Here is a 14,799-nt window from a genome sequence, read left to right as displayed (position 1 = left end):
ATGTGGATGTTCCTGAAATTAGAATCTTATTTCGTTACGCTCTGAGATTACCGTATGCTGGTTACAAAAAATTAGGGCACCTCCGCTGATTCAAGTTATTCATCCGTTTTTTCTTGCAAACAAACAAACAATTTCTTCACATTCATATGCAGCTTATTTGCAGAAATGCATTTCGAGAGTCTGTCCAGTACCTGTTCCCTGCATTTATCAGAACGTAGGCTCACAAGGAAAACCACAGGCAGGTTCCGATTTCACGATTCTACGGTTCTGAGGCTGGAACACACACAAACACATACAGACGGACAAACACAACACATCAACACAGTATCGGAATCAGGCTTTTTCGTCGATCGTCACTTTTCGACTCTACGATTTCACAACCAAGGCAGCACTGCAGGAGAATGGCGATGTTCGCGACAATGTTCATAATATAGCAGGTGTCCACCATAGCTGGAACCAACACCGGGAACTCATTTGGTGACGCGACACGAATTCAGAGTTCGACACACTCAAATTTGACAGGCGAGCAGCACAACAAAGCACTAACTGCAGTGTCAACAGAATCCTGATAGCCTGCGGAGAATACGGTAAACGATTCGTCATGACTCGGTACTCTCGTTCCCAGCCCACCGCAAAAAGCCTCACCCTGCGGGGAACTATTTTGAGACGCTGGAGCCAAAAGCCTTCGCTGCTGTGAGGCTGTCGTGCCTGTCGACCAATCAGAGACGATTTATTTTGAAAGTTTGAATCTGAAGAGCTTGTATCGCAAAAGTTGATTTTTACGGCTTTATCTTTACACCGTGGATTTTTTCGTGATTTATTTCGAGAAGTTTATTTTGCGAAGTGTAAACCAGAGTGATCCCATTTTCAACACTAGCCATGAGCATCGTTGTGTGCGTAAAAGAGAGAGAGATGGTGAACCATCACCGAGGCAAAGGAGATAATAGAGCAGGTGAAAATTAAGGTAAACAATATGAAATTGAAGTAGTTGGAGGTAATAAAGAGGTAAGAGTAACTAAAAGTAATTAGATGTCATTAGAACAAGAAAGCTGAGTTTGAACGTAACGAAGGTAAGATGAATGTAATTAAGAGAAAGATTAAATGAAATTACACGTTTGAGCGAGTTTCTTCAGTTCTTCAACATATTCCAAACGGTTGGAAATGGAAGCGTTCTGCAATGACCATGCGTGTTGGGAGCTGAAGTGTCTACCGGCTCCGCATACTGCTTATCCGGTGCAACAAGATTCTTGAGTAGGTCGTATGTCTTCCCTCCAGTGAAGAGAAGCGCAGCAACGTGCTTCTGTCCATTTACGTCGTTTACCAGAAAGAACTGTTTGAGACCCCCGGGATATAGGAAAGTTAGCCACTTGACTCGTGGAACACTTCCATTTGTCCCATACCTGCATGGTGATGGCGCTTAAAATCTGCTTCGGTTGTTGAAGCCATGATGGTGAAGACGTCGAGGAATCCTAGTGCAGTAAGATTCTTGCTGAGGTCCACCGTTGCCAACGTGGTCTTTTATTCGTGAGAAGGAGCAAACAGAATGACCACAAGCATGTGATGTCCCAGCGCATGATGATCAATGCGCGCACCATACAATGCTACAAAATGCAAGCTATTGGACTGTTTCACGACGTTTGGGGGAGCTCCGAATCATATTTTGCAGCGCCATTTGTGGTCGTGGAGGTTTTCTCGTACATAAGCATGTATCGCCTACACTGTGGCTCTAAAGATTCGTGGCGCAAGGATTTCCACAAAAGAGATGATGTTTACGGTACGGCGGTAAGGCGGGGTACACGCTAGAGACGACCTTCTAGTAAAGGTGCTCTGCGCTAGAGGATGGCGCCGGACGAGACCTTGGTGCAACAGGCCCATACGTGTGATACTATACCCGTTCTTTTTTGTTTGTGTCGCTCTCTTGTCTAATTAGCAGCCCCACTCCACCTCATGCGGAGGTCCCAGCACTCTCTGGGCAAAATTGCTGCCCACGACATTGCTGTTGGACATCAATGACCTTGACGAAACGCTCTAGTTATAGCCTGTGCTCATTACACCGTATTGAATCATGTTGGAAACGCATCATGAAAGACGACACAGGAGACAACACGACTGGCCAACCACGTTCACTGCCAGTTGACAGTTTGCTGTCGTGCTGTGTCCCGTATCGTTTTTCATGCTGGGTTCACGACATGGTGTTTGTTTGCTCTGCTGATTTCATGAATACCGATGGCCAAAATATACGGATATGGCTGCACAGCTGAAAAGGCGGTTGGTACACTCACCGCATTTGCACTCTTAGAAATGAACTTCACCGCATAGCACGCTCCTGGCCAACCATCATCTCGAATGATATCTTCCCTGATTTGTTCAAATCGGGAGGTTTACGCTTTTTGTGACACTTATGCTGTTCATAATCGTCACAAAAAAGACGTACGCCTCCCGTTTTCAATTATTATAATTCGAGATAATGGTTGGCTAGGAGCGTGCTATGCGGTGAAGTTCATTTCTAAGAGTGCAAATGTGCCTATAATAATCTGCACGAACGTGTGTTGTCGACATCATTTACTGTTGCGCAAGAGAGAACATATTTAAGTACAGAGTTCTATGTTGTCTTTAGAGTTTATGTAGTACTTTTTAGCTAGTGCCAAGGAACCGCCTTCTTTCTTCGCGTGGCATGGATCAGTGGACGAAATGGGACTCCGTGCAGTTCGGGACGATGAACACACCAAAGGATGGGTAGATAATCCACTACAAAGCATTAGGTGAAATAGTAACAGGCGATATGGGAAGACACGATGTTAACTTTATCTCCTTCTGTAGTCCGTATCCACTGTGGCTCGGCTAGTGTTGTGTAACGGTCGGCAGGCTGTAACTGCAATACTTTCACTTAGCGTGCTGGGCGTATTTGGAGTAATTTTGCACTAGGTGTACTACGCCATCCTTCTCTCACCCAGCCTCTCTTGTACCCGCTTTTATCTACTCCGTTATACATCACGAGTCACATGATTGGCCCTGCCAGAGAGTAGTTGATGTCACGCCTTCCTTTTGCGACACGCCCTGTCTAAGATTGAATGATTTTTGAAAAGTGTGCGGAATAGGTGCCTCCTGCGCGCGTCGTCCTTTTGCAGGAGCTCTTTGTGTTTGTCGCAAAAAACGCTATGCCGCAGTGGAAACAGAACAATTAGGGTGCCACCTGAGTTCTTCTATAAGGCGGCATGCTGACTAGCATGATTTTCCCCACAGGATTTTCTCTCTCCATCCTCACAACGACCTTTGTGGGTCCATGCTTCGGAAAAGTGGTTGGCCACATCATGTCCTACATGCTGATCTCGTTCTCCCAGGTACGCAATTACTCTCACTACATAATCTATTTTGAACATTCTTATCAATATGGATCAACTTTATTGCTGCTGTTCGCCGTATAGAGTTAAACAGGGAAGCCGACTCAAGGTTCAGTACAATGCTTGCTCGACAACTCATCTCGTGTGCCAATTCAAACTGTACCTGCCAAATTCCTTCATTGGCGTTAAAGGGACTATGAAATTTCCCGAACCCCCATACTTTTTTTCGATGGAAACTGTTCTTCCCGCAGAGAAACTAATATGCCACAAATTTTTCCGGACGAAATCGCTCCACTTTGCGAGGAGCGCGCACTGGAAATGTCTCTTCCGCGTTCCTCCTCTCCCGCGCATATTTCCTTGTCGACGGTGTAACTGTACGGACCGCACTTCGGTTCCCCGTTACGTCACCGGTGTTGCACAATGGCAAGTAATGCCGCGAGCTCGCGCTGTGGCTGCCGCCACTGCCGAAATCTGCCGATCGCGCGAAAGCTGCTGTCATGGAGATTTCCACTCCCGATGAACGCATACGCGGGATCCTACGGCGCATGCTCCTGGCGGGATTCCTCGGCTCGGCAACACTGAAAGATGAACGGCAACACGTCACGATGACGTGTTGCTGAGCCGGCCGCGGTCGCGTCAAGTTGCCCGTTGTGTCTCCGCTCGACAGCTCGCCACGGCGCGGCGCCAGCTGTCCTCCCTTCGCCGCTCCGCTTAAATTCGCTCCCGAGAAATCCGCTCGCGCGACGACAGTAAAATTTCGGTTCTAGACTCAGAAAAATGTCTTCTTTCGAACGAAACGAAGAAAAAAATCGTTTCATAGTCCCTTTAACATGTCCAGGAAATTAGAAAACTTTCAATCCCGTTCATCGCATACAAATGTCAAGCACAGGGCGGCTAAACATGCGACCTCACCACCCCAGGTTGCTGCCAGTAATGCAAAATGTTCGCGTCGCTACATCTCGTACAAATCTCGTAGACGTTGACGTCTAGTCGTCTAGTTGTTGGTGCGAATATGTCGTTTGCCATCGCTGTTTCTCCGAATTTCAGATATCATTCGGCTCTAAAAAAATATACGTTGGATTCCCGGAAAATAAATCAAGAAAAACTGCCTCGGGATATGTGAAAACAAAAATCTCGAAACCCAATGTATAAGGCACAATAGTACGTCTATAAAACACGCTAATGACTGACGTTCGCAATAATTTTGCTTTTGTTTTGTGATGAATCCCAGGGACCTGAGGATCTAGCCTCTCATTGGAACTGATGCACACTTGGCAACTGTGAACATCACGCATCATGCACTTGCTGTACTGCGTATTATAGAAGATTAATTACGTTATCCTCTGTTCGAAAAATTATCGGCTTCAGGCTTTTGCTTCCACATGCAAAGGACATAACGGTGAAACCCCACTTAAAGGTGTGTGTGTGCGTACAACAATGGGTTCACAAATACAATTATAAATGAAAGGTGAAATTCGAAATAATATCCACATAATGCCGTTGTGCTGATACTCACTGATACTACATTCTAAAACGTAAGAACCTACCGTAATTCAGAATGGTATTGCCCTCTTTCCTGGTATGTTACAATGTATGTAAATAGGAAACAGAAGGGTATACCTTTCTGAATGATTGCCCCTAACCCTGTATGAAGTTCTGTTTTTACAATGTACGTCTGGAATTTTGAGGACGCTACAATGCAACATGCAACACGTAGACATGAAGCCACCCATCATCTATAAAAATCGATCAAAGATAGTGCCCGTGACACTTCGTGGGCCAACAAATTTTCATCAACTGTATATAGCAAATTGCACACCCTAACCTGTAAACGGCTACCTGTACACCGGTTATCGAAAAATGGAGTCCGTTACTTGAACACACAACAAACCACGACCTCAGCCTTCCATCCCGCTACAGAACCATCGGCGTGTGTTTACATTTATCCAGGTCACTCGAATGGACTAGTTAACGAGGACAACCCTAATTTCTAGCTTAAAGGTGTTGATCAGCCTGAATTCATTATACTTATTACACGTACAGGACTTGTCCATAACGTACCTCATCTCCATCTGCGCTGTGTACCTGACCTACTTGGCTGCTGAAATGTTTCTCTATGGATCTGGTGTTACCTCCATTGTATCCCTGGGTGTCACAGCAGGCGCTCACTCGGCTTCCACCATCTTGGATCCAATTATTTTGAGAAAGTGAGTTCAGTCATATCTCGATATATGATGCAACGCGTACCATTCGATAGATAATAGCGTGCCAGATGGACACACTGCATTCCGGATTGGTCGTAGTCACGCAATATTCTGAACACTAACAACCATAAAAAGGAGGTTACCATGGTCAAAGGCAAAGCTAAACTATAGGCGCTTTCTGTTTTTCCATGACGTTTTGTAACATGATTCTCAGCGAACTGATAAAGGCATCGGTCCTAAGACTCACTCTTGCGATGCCATGATGAGTAGTTTACACCAACAAAATTACAACACACGCTCACCTAACAGAGTTTTGTTAGCCAGGAACTGCCGGCCAGCGCCACAACGCAACATTTACTACGTTTACCCACACGAAGAGGGTGATTTTTGCCACAAGTGGCCGTTTGATTGTGGTTAGAAAAATGCAAGATTTAGGGTACACCTGTATTTAAATCAACTGTAGTGCTCCCCCCTCTTTGTATGTGCTTTACACGTGCATAAGTTTATCATGCATTTATCATTCGGCTTAAACAATATTGCGTCATAAGAGGCACCACATTTGACAGCAGTCATGTGTTCACATTTACATTCAGGATCCATATTCGCCAAAACAATTTGAGGACTATTCGATGGGCTTTCCTCACAGCGAAGTCCCTGCGGTACCCCCATGGCCGAAGCCAGTAGGAGAATGCATAATTATGCGTTTGTCAGACTGAGCGGTGTTTGTTTGCTAGTCACGTTTCGAATGCTTGAATATATTCGCTATACACATTCAGACGATGACACGAATTTGAATTTAACGAACGGCACACTGGATGTCGCCTTATGATGTAACAGACTGCAAGCTGCTTCGCAAAGGTTTCGTGTTTCGAGACACAAAAATGCAGCGAACTTTAGCTCAATGATTGTCCTCCGACGACAGAGATCATAAGGAAAGACTCTGGGAGAAACGCTGAGAGAGAGAGAAATGGGTAAAAGCCAACGGTGCGATGCACTTCCCCACCGCCCAACTCTGGGAACCGCCATGATAAATAGACCACGTCTCTCCAACGCGTGTGTCCCACTCACTCCGCCTCTGAGTCCTGCTATCCAATTTAATCCAGTCGTGTTTCCTGTGGGTTCCGTGCGTGAAGAGCTTTCGTTTTGTCCGCTATCATCAGGTGTGCTTGGGTTGCTTCCTATTCCGTAGAAAGGGTTATTGTACCGCGTAAACCTTCTACTGCGACAACGGCGGAGGGTGATTGTAGTAGACACAGATCGTAATACGGGTCAGTTGCTGAGATGTCACAGATGAGATGTTGCAGATGCTTGATTATCGCTATTCTTGTTTCTAGGTAACATTTTGTTTGTTTTGCGTTAGACAAGGCAGGGGCACAAGGCTGGTATTAACCTTGTGGTAAACTATTTTCTCGCAGGTTTTGGGCTCTGTTCCGCTACACCCTCAATGTGGTCATTGTGTTTTTAGCTTCATTCAAGGTGGGCCGCGATTCTAAGGATTTCATTGACCTGGACGACCTTAACACCATCGTTCACAGCTACCTCGCAAAGATTATCGTCAGGTACGCTCACAAATTTCCAGCGTAGAAATCCGCGAAACACACACAAAGAAAGAAACATGACACACACTCACCCTCTGCACGTTCTCTTATGCTGCCACAAGTGATCACAACGGCAATGAGGTGACATTTAACATGGCTCGAAGGTCTCTCTCATCTCTCAAAATATTTCCACACTGCGGTGTATTATAGCTGCGCAATCGAATTTACAAAAATAGTCGGACAAAGCAGCCGCGAACGGCCGACACGATCCTCGCGTGAGGAAGAGAAAGCCCTCGAACCTTTGTTTCCCTCGTTTTGTCTCCTCAGCTCACGCGCCGCTTATACAAGTTGGAGCTGTGGCGCTGTACGTCACGGATGACGTGCAGCGGGATCACGTTACGTCAGACGTTCTCTCGGTCTGCGATGCGCTCTTTTCAGGAGGAAATGATTTTTGAAAGGTATGCGGAACAGAGGCGCCGGGCTCACTCAGTAGGTCACCTGCTCTCATCGTTGTTTCACAGTCACTTATTTTATCCGTTGCAGAACATTCCGGAGCGAAAAACGAAAAAAAAAAAAAAAGTGGGGGTCACCTCAGTGCTCTTTTAAGGAAATTAGTATTCGAGGCTAATCGAACAAACAGCGAAATAACACTTGAACATCACAGCCAGTGCATGTGAACTAAATGCCCGTGACTGTAGTTAAACACTCGGGTTACGATATTCGTGTAGGCGTGCTTCCATGGCGTTTAGACTGAATAAAACTGTCGATTTCCGCGCACATTTTCTACTGGATTCTCCACATTTCCTCTGCAAGAAATGCCATTCACTCTCTTGGCCACTCTGTAGGGGTTTAATGATCCTCATCTTGTACCCTCTCATCTGCGCCACCGGCTACGACCTTACCTGGAAGCAGTGCATGATCGCCTTCTGGGTAAACTTCAAAGGAGCCGTCATGCTAGGGATCTCCCTTTCTAAATGGGTCACCAACATTGATGTAAACTTCGCGCTAAAGGTAGGAAAAGACGCACAAATTGAGCGCATGATTCTTCTTTCACAATATCTTACTGCCTCGTTAAGCACGACAGTTTCAAATCGATGACATATCCAATCAATCGAAATCGCTGGGCGAGAAACTTGAATATAAGTAGGCGAACGACACATGTCGAAAACAAGAAAGGTGCGCCATGATTGCCATAAATGTGGACGAAGGAAATGTGCACGGCTATTGCTTCCCCTGTAAGTGTAAACGAGATGTATCGCAGGAATGGCTGAATATCACCAGACCGGACTCCGGTAGTATGCATTCTCAGGTACCCGCATTCTCAGGTGGCGCAGAGGGTGCTAATGTAAAGTTCAGTTTTTACAGTGTGGGACAGCGAGAGCCAAATCGCTTTTTACCACCAGGGTCGCCTAGGAAGCTTGCTAATGTTCTGTAAAAACTTTCGCTGCACATTTATACCTGAAGTCCATTAATGCTGATTAAGAACCCCAGTTTGGGTTTCATACCAGATTAATATGTAACTGCGCCCTGTCGCCAGGTGTCCGAGTGTCACTGTCCAACCCTTATAGCTCTGCGTATGTCAGCAATGACGTTATTACTTGTGTGCGGCAAAACTTGGACAGACATGCTCATCACGCCAAGAAAATGTTTATGGGGGAGAGGGTATGGTGCTTACCTGAAACTCACTTAAGAACTGGGTTAATGTGTTCATTATTAGCCTATTGTCTACCGTCAGTTGATTTAAGGATCAATTGAATGCTGGAAAGCGCACTATTCTTCTTCGTTATTTTATTTCCCGCTATTGCATTACTTCATAATGCGACGCTGCTTAAATTCCTTAGTAGTATCGGTGGCGTCATTGCCTGAAGCTGCACGCTGCTTTGTAAATACTCCTACCGAAAGGAGCGTCCGAGTTGGAAGTAACTTGATTCGACTGCTTATGATTCGTCCGAGTAAAAGTAATAGATTCTGAGGGAAACTCTCCATACCGAATAAAAAAAAAAAAACACCAACGCGCTTCATGTAACGCGCTGTGTGGTTCCCAGTCCTAGCTCATCCAGCGTGACTTGAATACAGGAGGAAGCCATACGCCTCGGGGTGCTGTTCCTTGTTCAAGCCATAAACACAACGACATTGCCCAAACTCATGTGGAGCCTCGGTAAGTGCATGAGCTACAGAAAATGAGAGCACTGTAAAGTCTCCAAAATAGAAATTCGTTTTTCATTTAAATTACCTCGCCTGCACACATACAGGGTGTTTGCTGCAACTTGTCCCTGAATTATATATACAAAATGTAGACGTTGTACAAGGATGCCGCTTGCCGCATTGGTCATTGTGACACTTTTGCCACCAAGAGAGACCGAGAATTTTTCTACTGAAATAAATCGGTTTTAAAAAGTGATCTCGCTAATTTGCCAGATCAACCCCACGTTTTTCCAACGGAAGCGGTTGCTCGATTTACCCACGGACGTCAATGAAGGCATCCAGACCCACAGCGGGAACACAAGAAAAAAATGCAAAAACCGCCCTTTTGGGGGCTCGCAAGTTGCCGGGCGTGCGTTTTCAGCGCCATGCGGGCCGTCGTTGCTGCACCCGCTTGACACTGTAGGACAATTGCAAGGCTGCACAAGGCTGTCGGCTGCAAAAACCGGGTAGTTTTTACAGATCAGTATTGGAGCTGTTACTCAAGTACGCAACACACACTAAAAAGAGACAAGCCATATGAAATATGGAACGACAGAAGAGTCAGGTGAAAATGAAGGCGTGACCTTGTCATAGGCCGCAGATTTTGTGCGGCGAAGCAATGTCAAGGGGATGGAACAACGACGGCCCGCAAGGCGCTGAAATACGCGCACCCGGCAATTTGTCAGTTTGTCGGTCTTTGCCTTTTTATTTTTTCTAGTGCCCCCGCTGTGGTGGTGGATGCTTTCAGTGATGTTTCTTCTATGGTGGTTAAGTTAGAAGTTACCAAGAAAAGGAACTTAGTTACAGTAACGTATGGTGGCTAGATGAATATTGTCTGGTGTGAGGGGCGCCGAAGCCGAGGCGGCCCGTTCGCGGAAGACGCCGTCAGGTGGCGCGCCAACACGGATGTATGCGAAGATTCTCCGATTCTCCCGAACGCTCCCGAAGCGCGTCTGCTGAACGGGCCGTTTTCGCCCGTGTGGCCGAGAAGTTTTGCGGAGGAATGGAACGGTAAGGGGTAAATATCAATGGAAAACAAAACAGTAATGGTCATAGCTTAAAACACATTGAAGATCGCTTATTCAAGCATGCAAAGGAACAGGTACTCAGCTTTGTAGGTCCTATGCGTAGCTTGGACGTGACAAAGCTGATGGCAACCATCCTTTTCAACTTTAGTATCTCCTTTTATCGGGTATTTTCTTTATTCATTCTTACTTTTGTCACATGTCACAGCAACAAGGCCGGTTAATCTTTCTTTTTGTTCCTCGATGCATAAAGTTTTCTATCAGTCAATGAAGACACGATCATCTCCACATTTCAACCTGGCAACGCCAAAACAATATTCATTATACACAGCAATAGCAACAACCTGTTTCGTCCCCTCATCATATATATGTACATACATATGCACACAATGAAAACAAAGAACATATGTACACGGGTCTGAATGCTCACATAAGTGTATTCACTGGAGACGCGCCTCCTTTGAAGGTTTCTGCTTTTTGCTCAGCTCTGCGCAGGAACGGTTAATGCCCTTACGGGGAAGTGCATTCTCATCACAGCATAGAATTTTACATTGTTCATAATGAGATATTCACTATAGGTTTGACAGCCAACATTCTCAAGGCTTCGCCTAGCCAGTAATGCGAAAAGTACCTCAAAATTATACTTCAAGTAAAGTACCAAGTACCTGGCGTCATTAGTAATTGAAGTACAGTACAAGTACCCAATTCCAAATGTAGGTCAAGTAAAGTACAAAATACTAGGCAAAGTACTTCAAGTATTCTTCAAGTACATTGAAATTTGTATCACATTGCATTTCACTGTTTAGTATATGTGTCTTGTTTGTTTGGCAAAACTGTAGCGAGCATTTTGGACAAATGCTCTAAAGCCATAAGGTCATTGATTAAGTGCTAACCCGTGTGAATATGAACTTAATCAGATGACATAATTTGCAGCTACATGTAAAGAGGTAATGGGTCATCTGTGCTGTGATTGTGCCTAGTGTGGTGTTCCGGTACTAATCCTGTGCTATAACAGGCTAGAAAATTTCAAGGGGGAAAAAAGTACAGGCCAACGGAGATATATATTTCTGGGCATTCCATGCTGCTTTTTGAAATACAACATGTTTAAAAAAGAACATGAAGTAAAAAAGGATGAAGCACAATGCAAGCCATCATTTTTATACAACTGTGATGTGCAGCAATGTAATCCATGTGACCAATTAAAACAAAACGTAAAATGTCAAAAATGAAAGCATGTGTGTCTTTCGGGAACCGGTCCACTCGTCACAGGATAATTGGTCACACTGGCCCTCTGGTACGAGGTCCTTTTGTCACCGGAACACTTGTCAAGGGGGGCGGTTCGTCACCGGAACACTGGTTGAAAGGTTTACCCCGTTCCAAAGGGAATGCGTTTCACCGTGTTTTACCAAAGGGATTAGCCCAGTGCCCGACCCGCACTTCCGCGAACCCGGATCCAGAAGACCGCTGACTGTACAAATTTCACGTCTTTGCTGAGGGCACGGAGAGCATGGAAGTGACGAAAAATTAGCGTGGGGCTCCGTTGCTGGGGCGCGGACAAAAGTTGGGAGACTGACCAAGGTTAGGTCAGGAGAGCCTTCTACTTATTTCACACGTTGGGGAGTGGGTCAGTTCATTTAGAATATGCACTCGTCGAGACTGACGAAGGTTAGGTCAGGAGAGCCTTTTACGTATTTCACACGTTGGGGAGTACGGTGCGGTGAGCAGGTGGCAGGTACACTGTGACGATTATTCCGGCGTGACGGCAGTTCCTCGTACGAGATGCCCTGTGACGAGTTGGCCTCCTTGACGAGTTCACCTATGACCAGTTGGCCTGTGACGACCGGGCTTGTGACGAGTTCTCCTAAACCCGTTTCTTTCAGAGTGTTCATTCCGAGTGTTCACCATGTAATGCGATCACACATTGTGATATAAAATGATTATTAATTGCCAATGAAGGAAACAATATAAAAAAAGCATAGGATCCTGCATTGGAAGAACTGAAACGACAATTGACCAAGTCATTGTGCTACCGGTTGCAGTGTCATAATGTGTTGATGTCTGTGCATTCCATTTGTTTTACATAGTCATAGAAGTGTTGATACTTTTTCAACGTTCCAAGCCTCTCAACAATAAATTTGCTTCAACGAATATGCTCTTTAAGAGCACAAAAATCCTTTTTGGTAAAATGTCAGACTGGGACTCTTAGTACTGCATCCCACTAAATGCATAGATGGGAATTTGATTAGCATTTTTGATACTCTTTTGTGACTTTTTGTCTGGAGCCCAAGTCTGTGTACTTTAAGTACGGTACAATGTACACGGTTTAAAATGTACTTAAAGTAAAGATCAAGTACACAGAAATGTACACAGTACTACTTGAGTACTTGGTATACATCACGTACTACCCATCACTGCCCTATCACATGCTATGACTTCTAGTAGGCTGTCTGCACGCTCTTTGTGACATGAGAACAACATTGTGAAGGTATCTTCAAGTTTGGAGACAAGCTTGAAGAGTGTTTCTCAACAGTAGCGTAGGCCCCCCTGTTGAATTCGTTCATGTACGACGACAGATAGTCTGCGCTCTGTTTGTTTTTGCACGCTGCTTTTTCTTCACAGGGGCGTCAGACTTCTGCTAAAGGTTCACCACTCCACAGAAACAGTGCACAGCCGACGCCAAAGTAAAATAAAGCACTTCAAAGACGCGAGAGCGTCGCTATCACACCCTCTGATATGTCACGGACGAAAGAACTCCACCCGGGGACTAGCCAGAGCGCCCAGAAACTAGCATACATCCGTGGAGCAGCGCGCCTGGTGGCCGTCTTCCGCAAGAGTCCCGCTCCGTCGGGTAGGAGGCTGTGGGCGCTCCTCACACTAGACAATATTCATCTAGCCACCACACATGCGCTTCCCATTTCCGTTGGGAAAATGTGGGGTTGACTTCCCAAATTGTAGAAATCAATTTTTAAAATTCAATTGATTGCAGTTGAAAATTCATAAAATCGGTCTTTCCTGGTGGCAAACGTGCCACAGAAAGGTGCCAGACCAATGCAGCAAGCGGCATCCTTGTACAACGTCTACATTTTGAAATATAATTCAGGGACGCGTTACAGCACACACCCTGTATATCTATTTAGTCAGATTATTATGAGTACATGTGGGTGCAAACCATGACGACCTGTGAGGGAAGAGCGCACAATTTTCACAGGTGACCATACAGCCCCAAGGACGGTGGTAGTGGCCCCCTTACCCCCTCTCCCCCATGGGAACGGCCATGACAGGGAGTAGACAACTGGCATCTCCAGTCATCCCTTCGCATTGACTGGTGCAATTGCAACTGGCAGAAGCTCCGGGAACGTGTACGAATACTTTGTACTCTGAAAACGCCGCCTACCGCGCTAAGTCAATCAAAGTCAATCTAAGTCGCTAATGATATCTTTGCTGATTCACGAACGACGTACTCACACTTCCCTCCGCAAATCGAAACGGTGGCGTACTATATGCTGTGGTATGCTTGGAGCTTGTTAGGCAACGAAGCTCTACTGCTCTAGTTTACCTCCTTGGTCGCCGATTGTCGTCGCTCGTTCGACCGCGTAACACAGCTTTGTGTGCACGGAAGTGAGAGGAGCGGTAGCAGCGTTCATAGTTGTCAATCGCGTGTGTCTTGTCGTGAGCTATGGGACATTTTCTTTTCTCATTAAACATATACCTCCCCCCAACCCCGTATGGGATGTCGCAAAGGAAAGCGGAAAGGAAAGGATTCCCCATGCCATACCGAAACACATGGGGTTCCACACTTTTTCGGTATACTCTGCAAATTCTGTTTCCGTCTGCGGCATTCCTTGAAAAAGAGCACCACGAGGGTGTACAAGGAGAAGCCACCCGCTCACAAAAGCAGGAATGCAAAAACAAATTGCTGCATACGAATGGAGTCGTTGCAAATCCTATGGCAGCTAGCTGGCTCGCTACTCGGTGGTTACACACACTTCCTCGCATCGCGCTGCAGATAAAAAGGTGGAGCTCTGCAACGTTGTTATAGAACTTGGAAGAACGTGTTTTGTACCCTTAGATTAACATTTGATGTTTCCCAGGGCCACGAATTATATGTTGATGTACTTTTTTTTTCTCCTTGTTCCTTGGGCAACTTCTCCTGGCTCATCTCAGGACGCGTAGTGGGATTAGACGAGGTGACATGAATAAAATTTCGTAGAGGTAAATCCCTAAGCTGGATAGAGAAGTATCGAGAAACTGGCATTAAGATGACATTGAGTTGGTGCACGAATTACAAAACACTACTGGGCATAAATTTGTTTATTTTAACGTGAACGAAGCCCGGGAGCGGTATCTGGCACAACTGATTATTGGTGGATACGTACACTCTAAAAACAGAATTTCACCACATAGCACGCTGTGCGCCAACCATTGCCACGACTACTATGGTTATCGCTTCTGATTCGAAGAGAGAGGTCCGCCTTTTTGTGGCAATTTGGATATATGAAAATTGCCA

General features: G+C 45.6%; 1 protein-coding gene across 4 annotated transcripts in view; it reads left to right on the top strand.

Annotated features, from left to right (window-relative positions):
• The window catches only part of LOC135387255 (sperm-specific sodium:proton exchanger-like), a 199,469-nt gene that overhangs the window by 83,824 nt on the left and 100,846 nt on the right, over positions 1–14,799 (top strand). For all 4 annotated transcript variants that reach the window (XM_064616542.1, XM_064616541.1, XM_064616543.1 and 1 more), the window contains 5 exons: positions 3,244–3,341; positions 5,385–5,548; positions 6,961–7,104; positions 7,929–8,094; positions 9,160–9,241. In XM_064616542.1, the coding sequence (XP_064472612.1) occupies positions 3,244–3,341; positions 5,385–5,548; positions 6,961–7,104; positions 7,929–8,094; positions 9,160–9,241 (654 nt within the window). The remainder of the gene's footprint in view (positions 1–3,243; positions 3,342–5,384; positions 5,549–6,960; positions 7,105–7,928; positions 8,095–9,159; positions 9,242–14,799) is intronic.

This window comes from Ornithodoros turicata, chromosome 3 (assembly GCF_037126465.1).
Source record: "Ornithodoros turicata isolate Travis chromosome 3, ASM3712646v1, whole genome shotgun sequence".
Classification (NCBI taxonomy): domain Eukaryota; kingdom Metazoa; phylum Arthropoda; class Arachnida; order Ixodida; family Argasidae; genus Ornithodoros; species Ornithodoros turicata.
The sequence above is the reverse complement of the archived record's forward strand: the minus strand, read 5'-3'. Positions and strand labels throughout refer to the sequence as shown.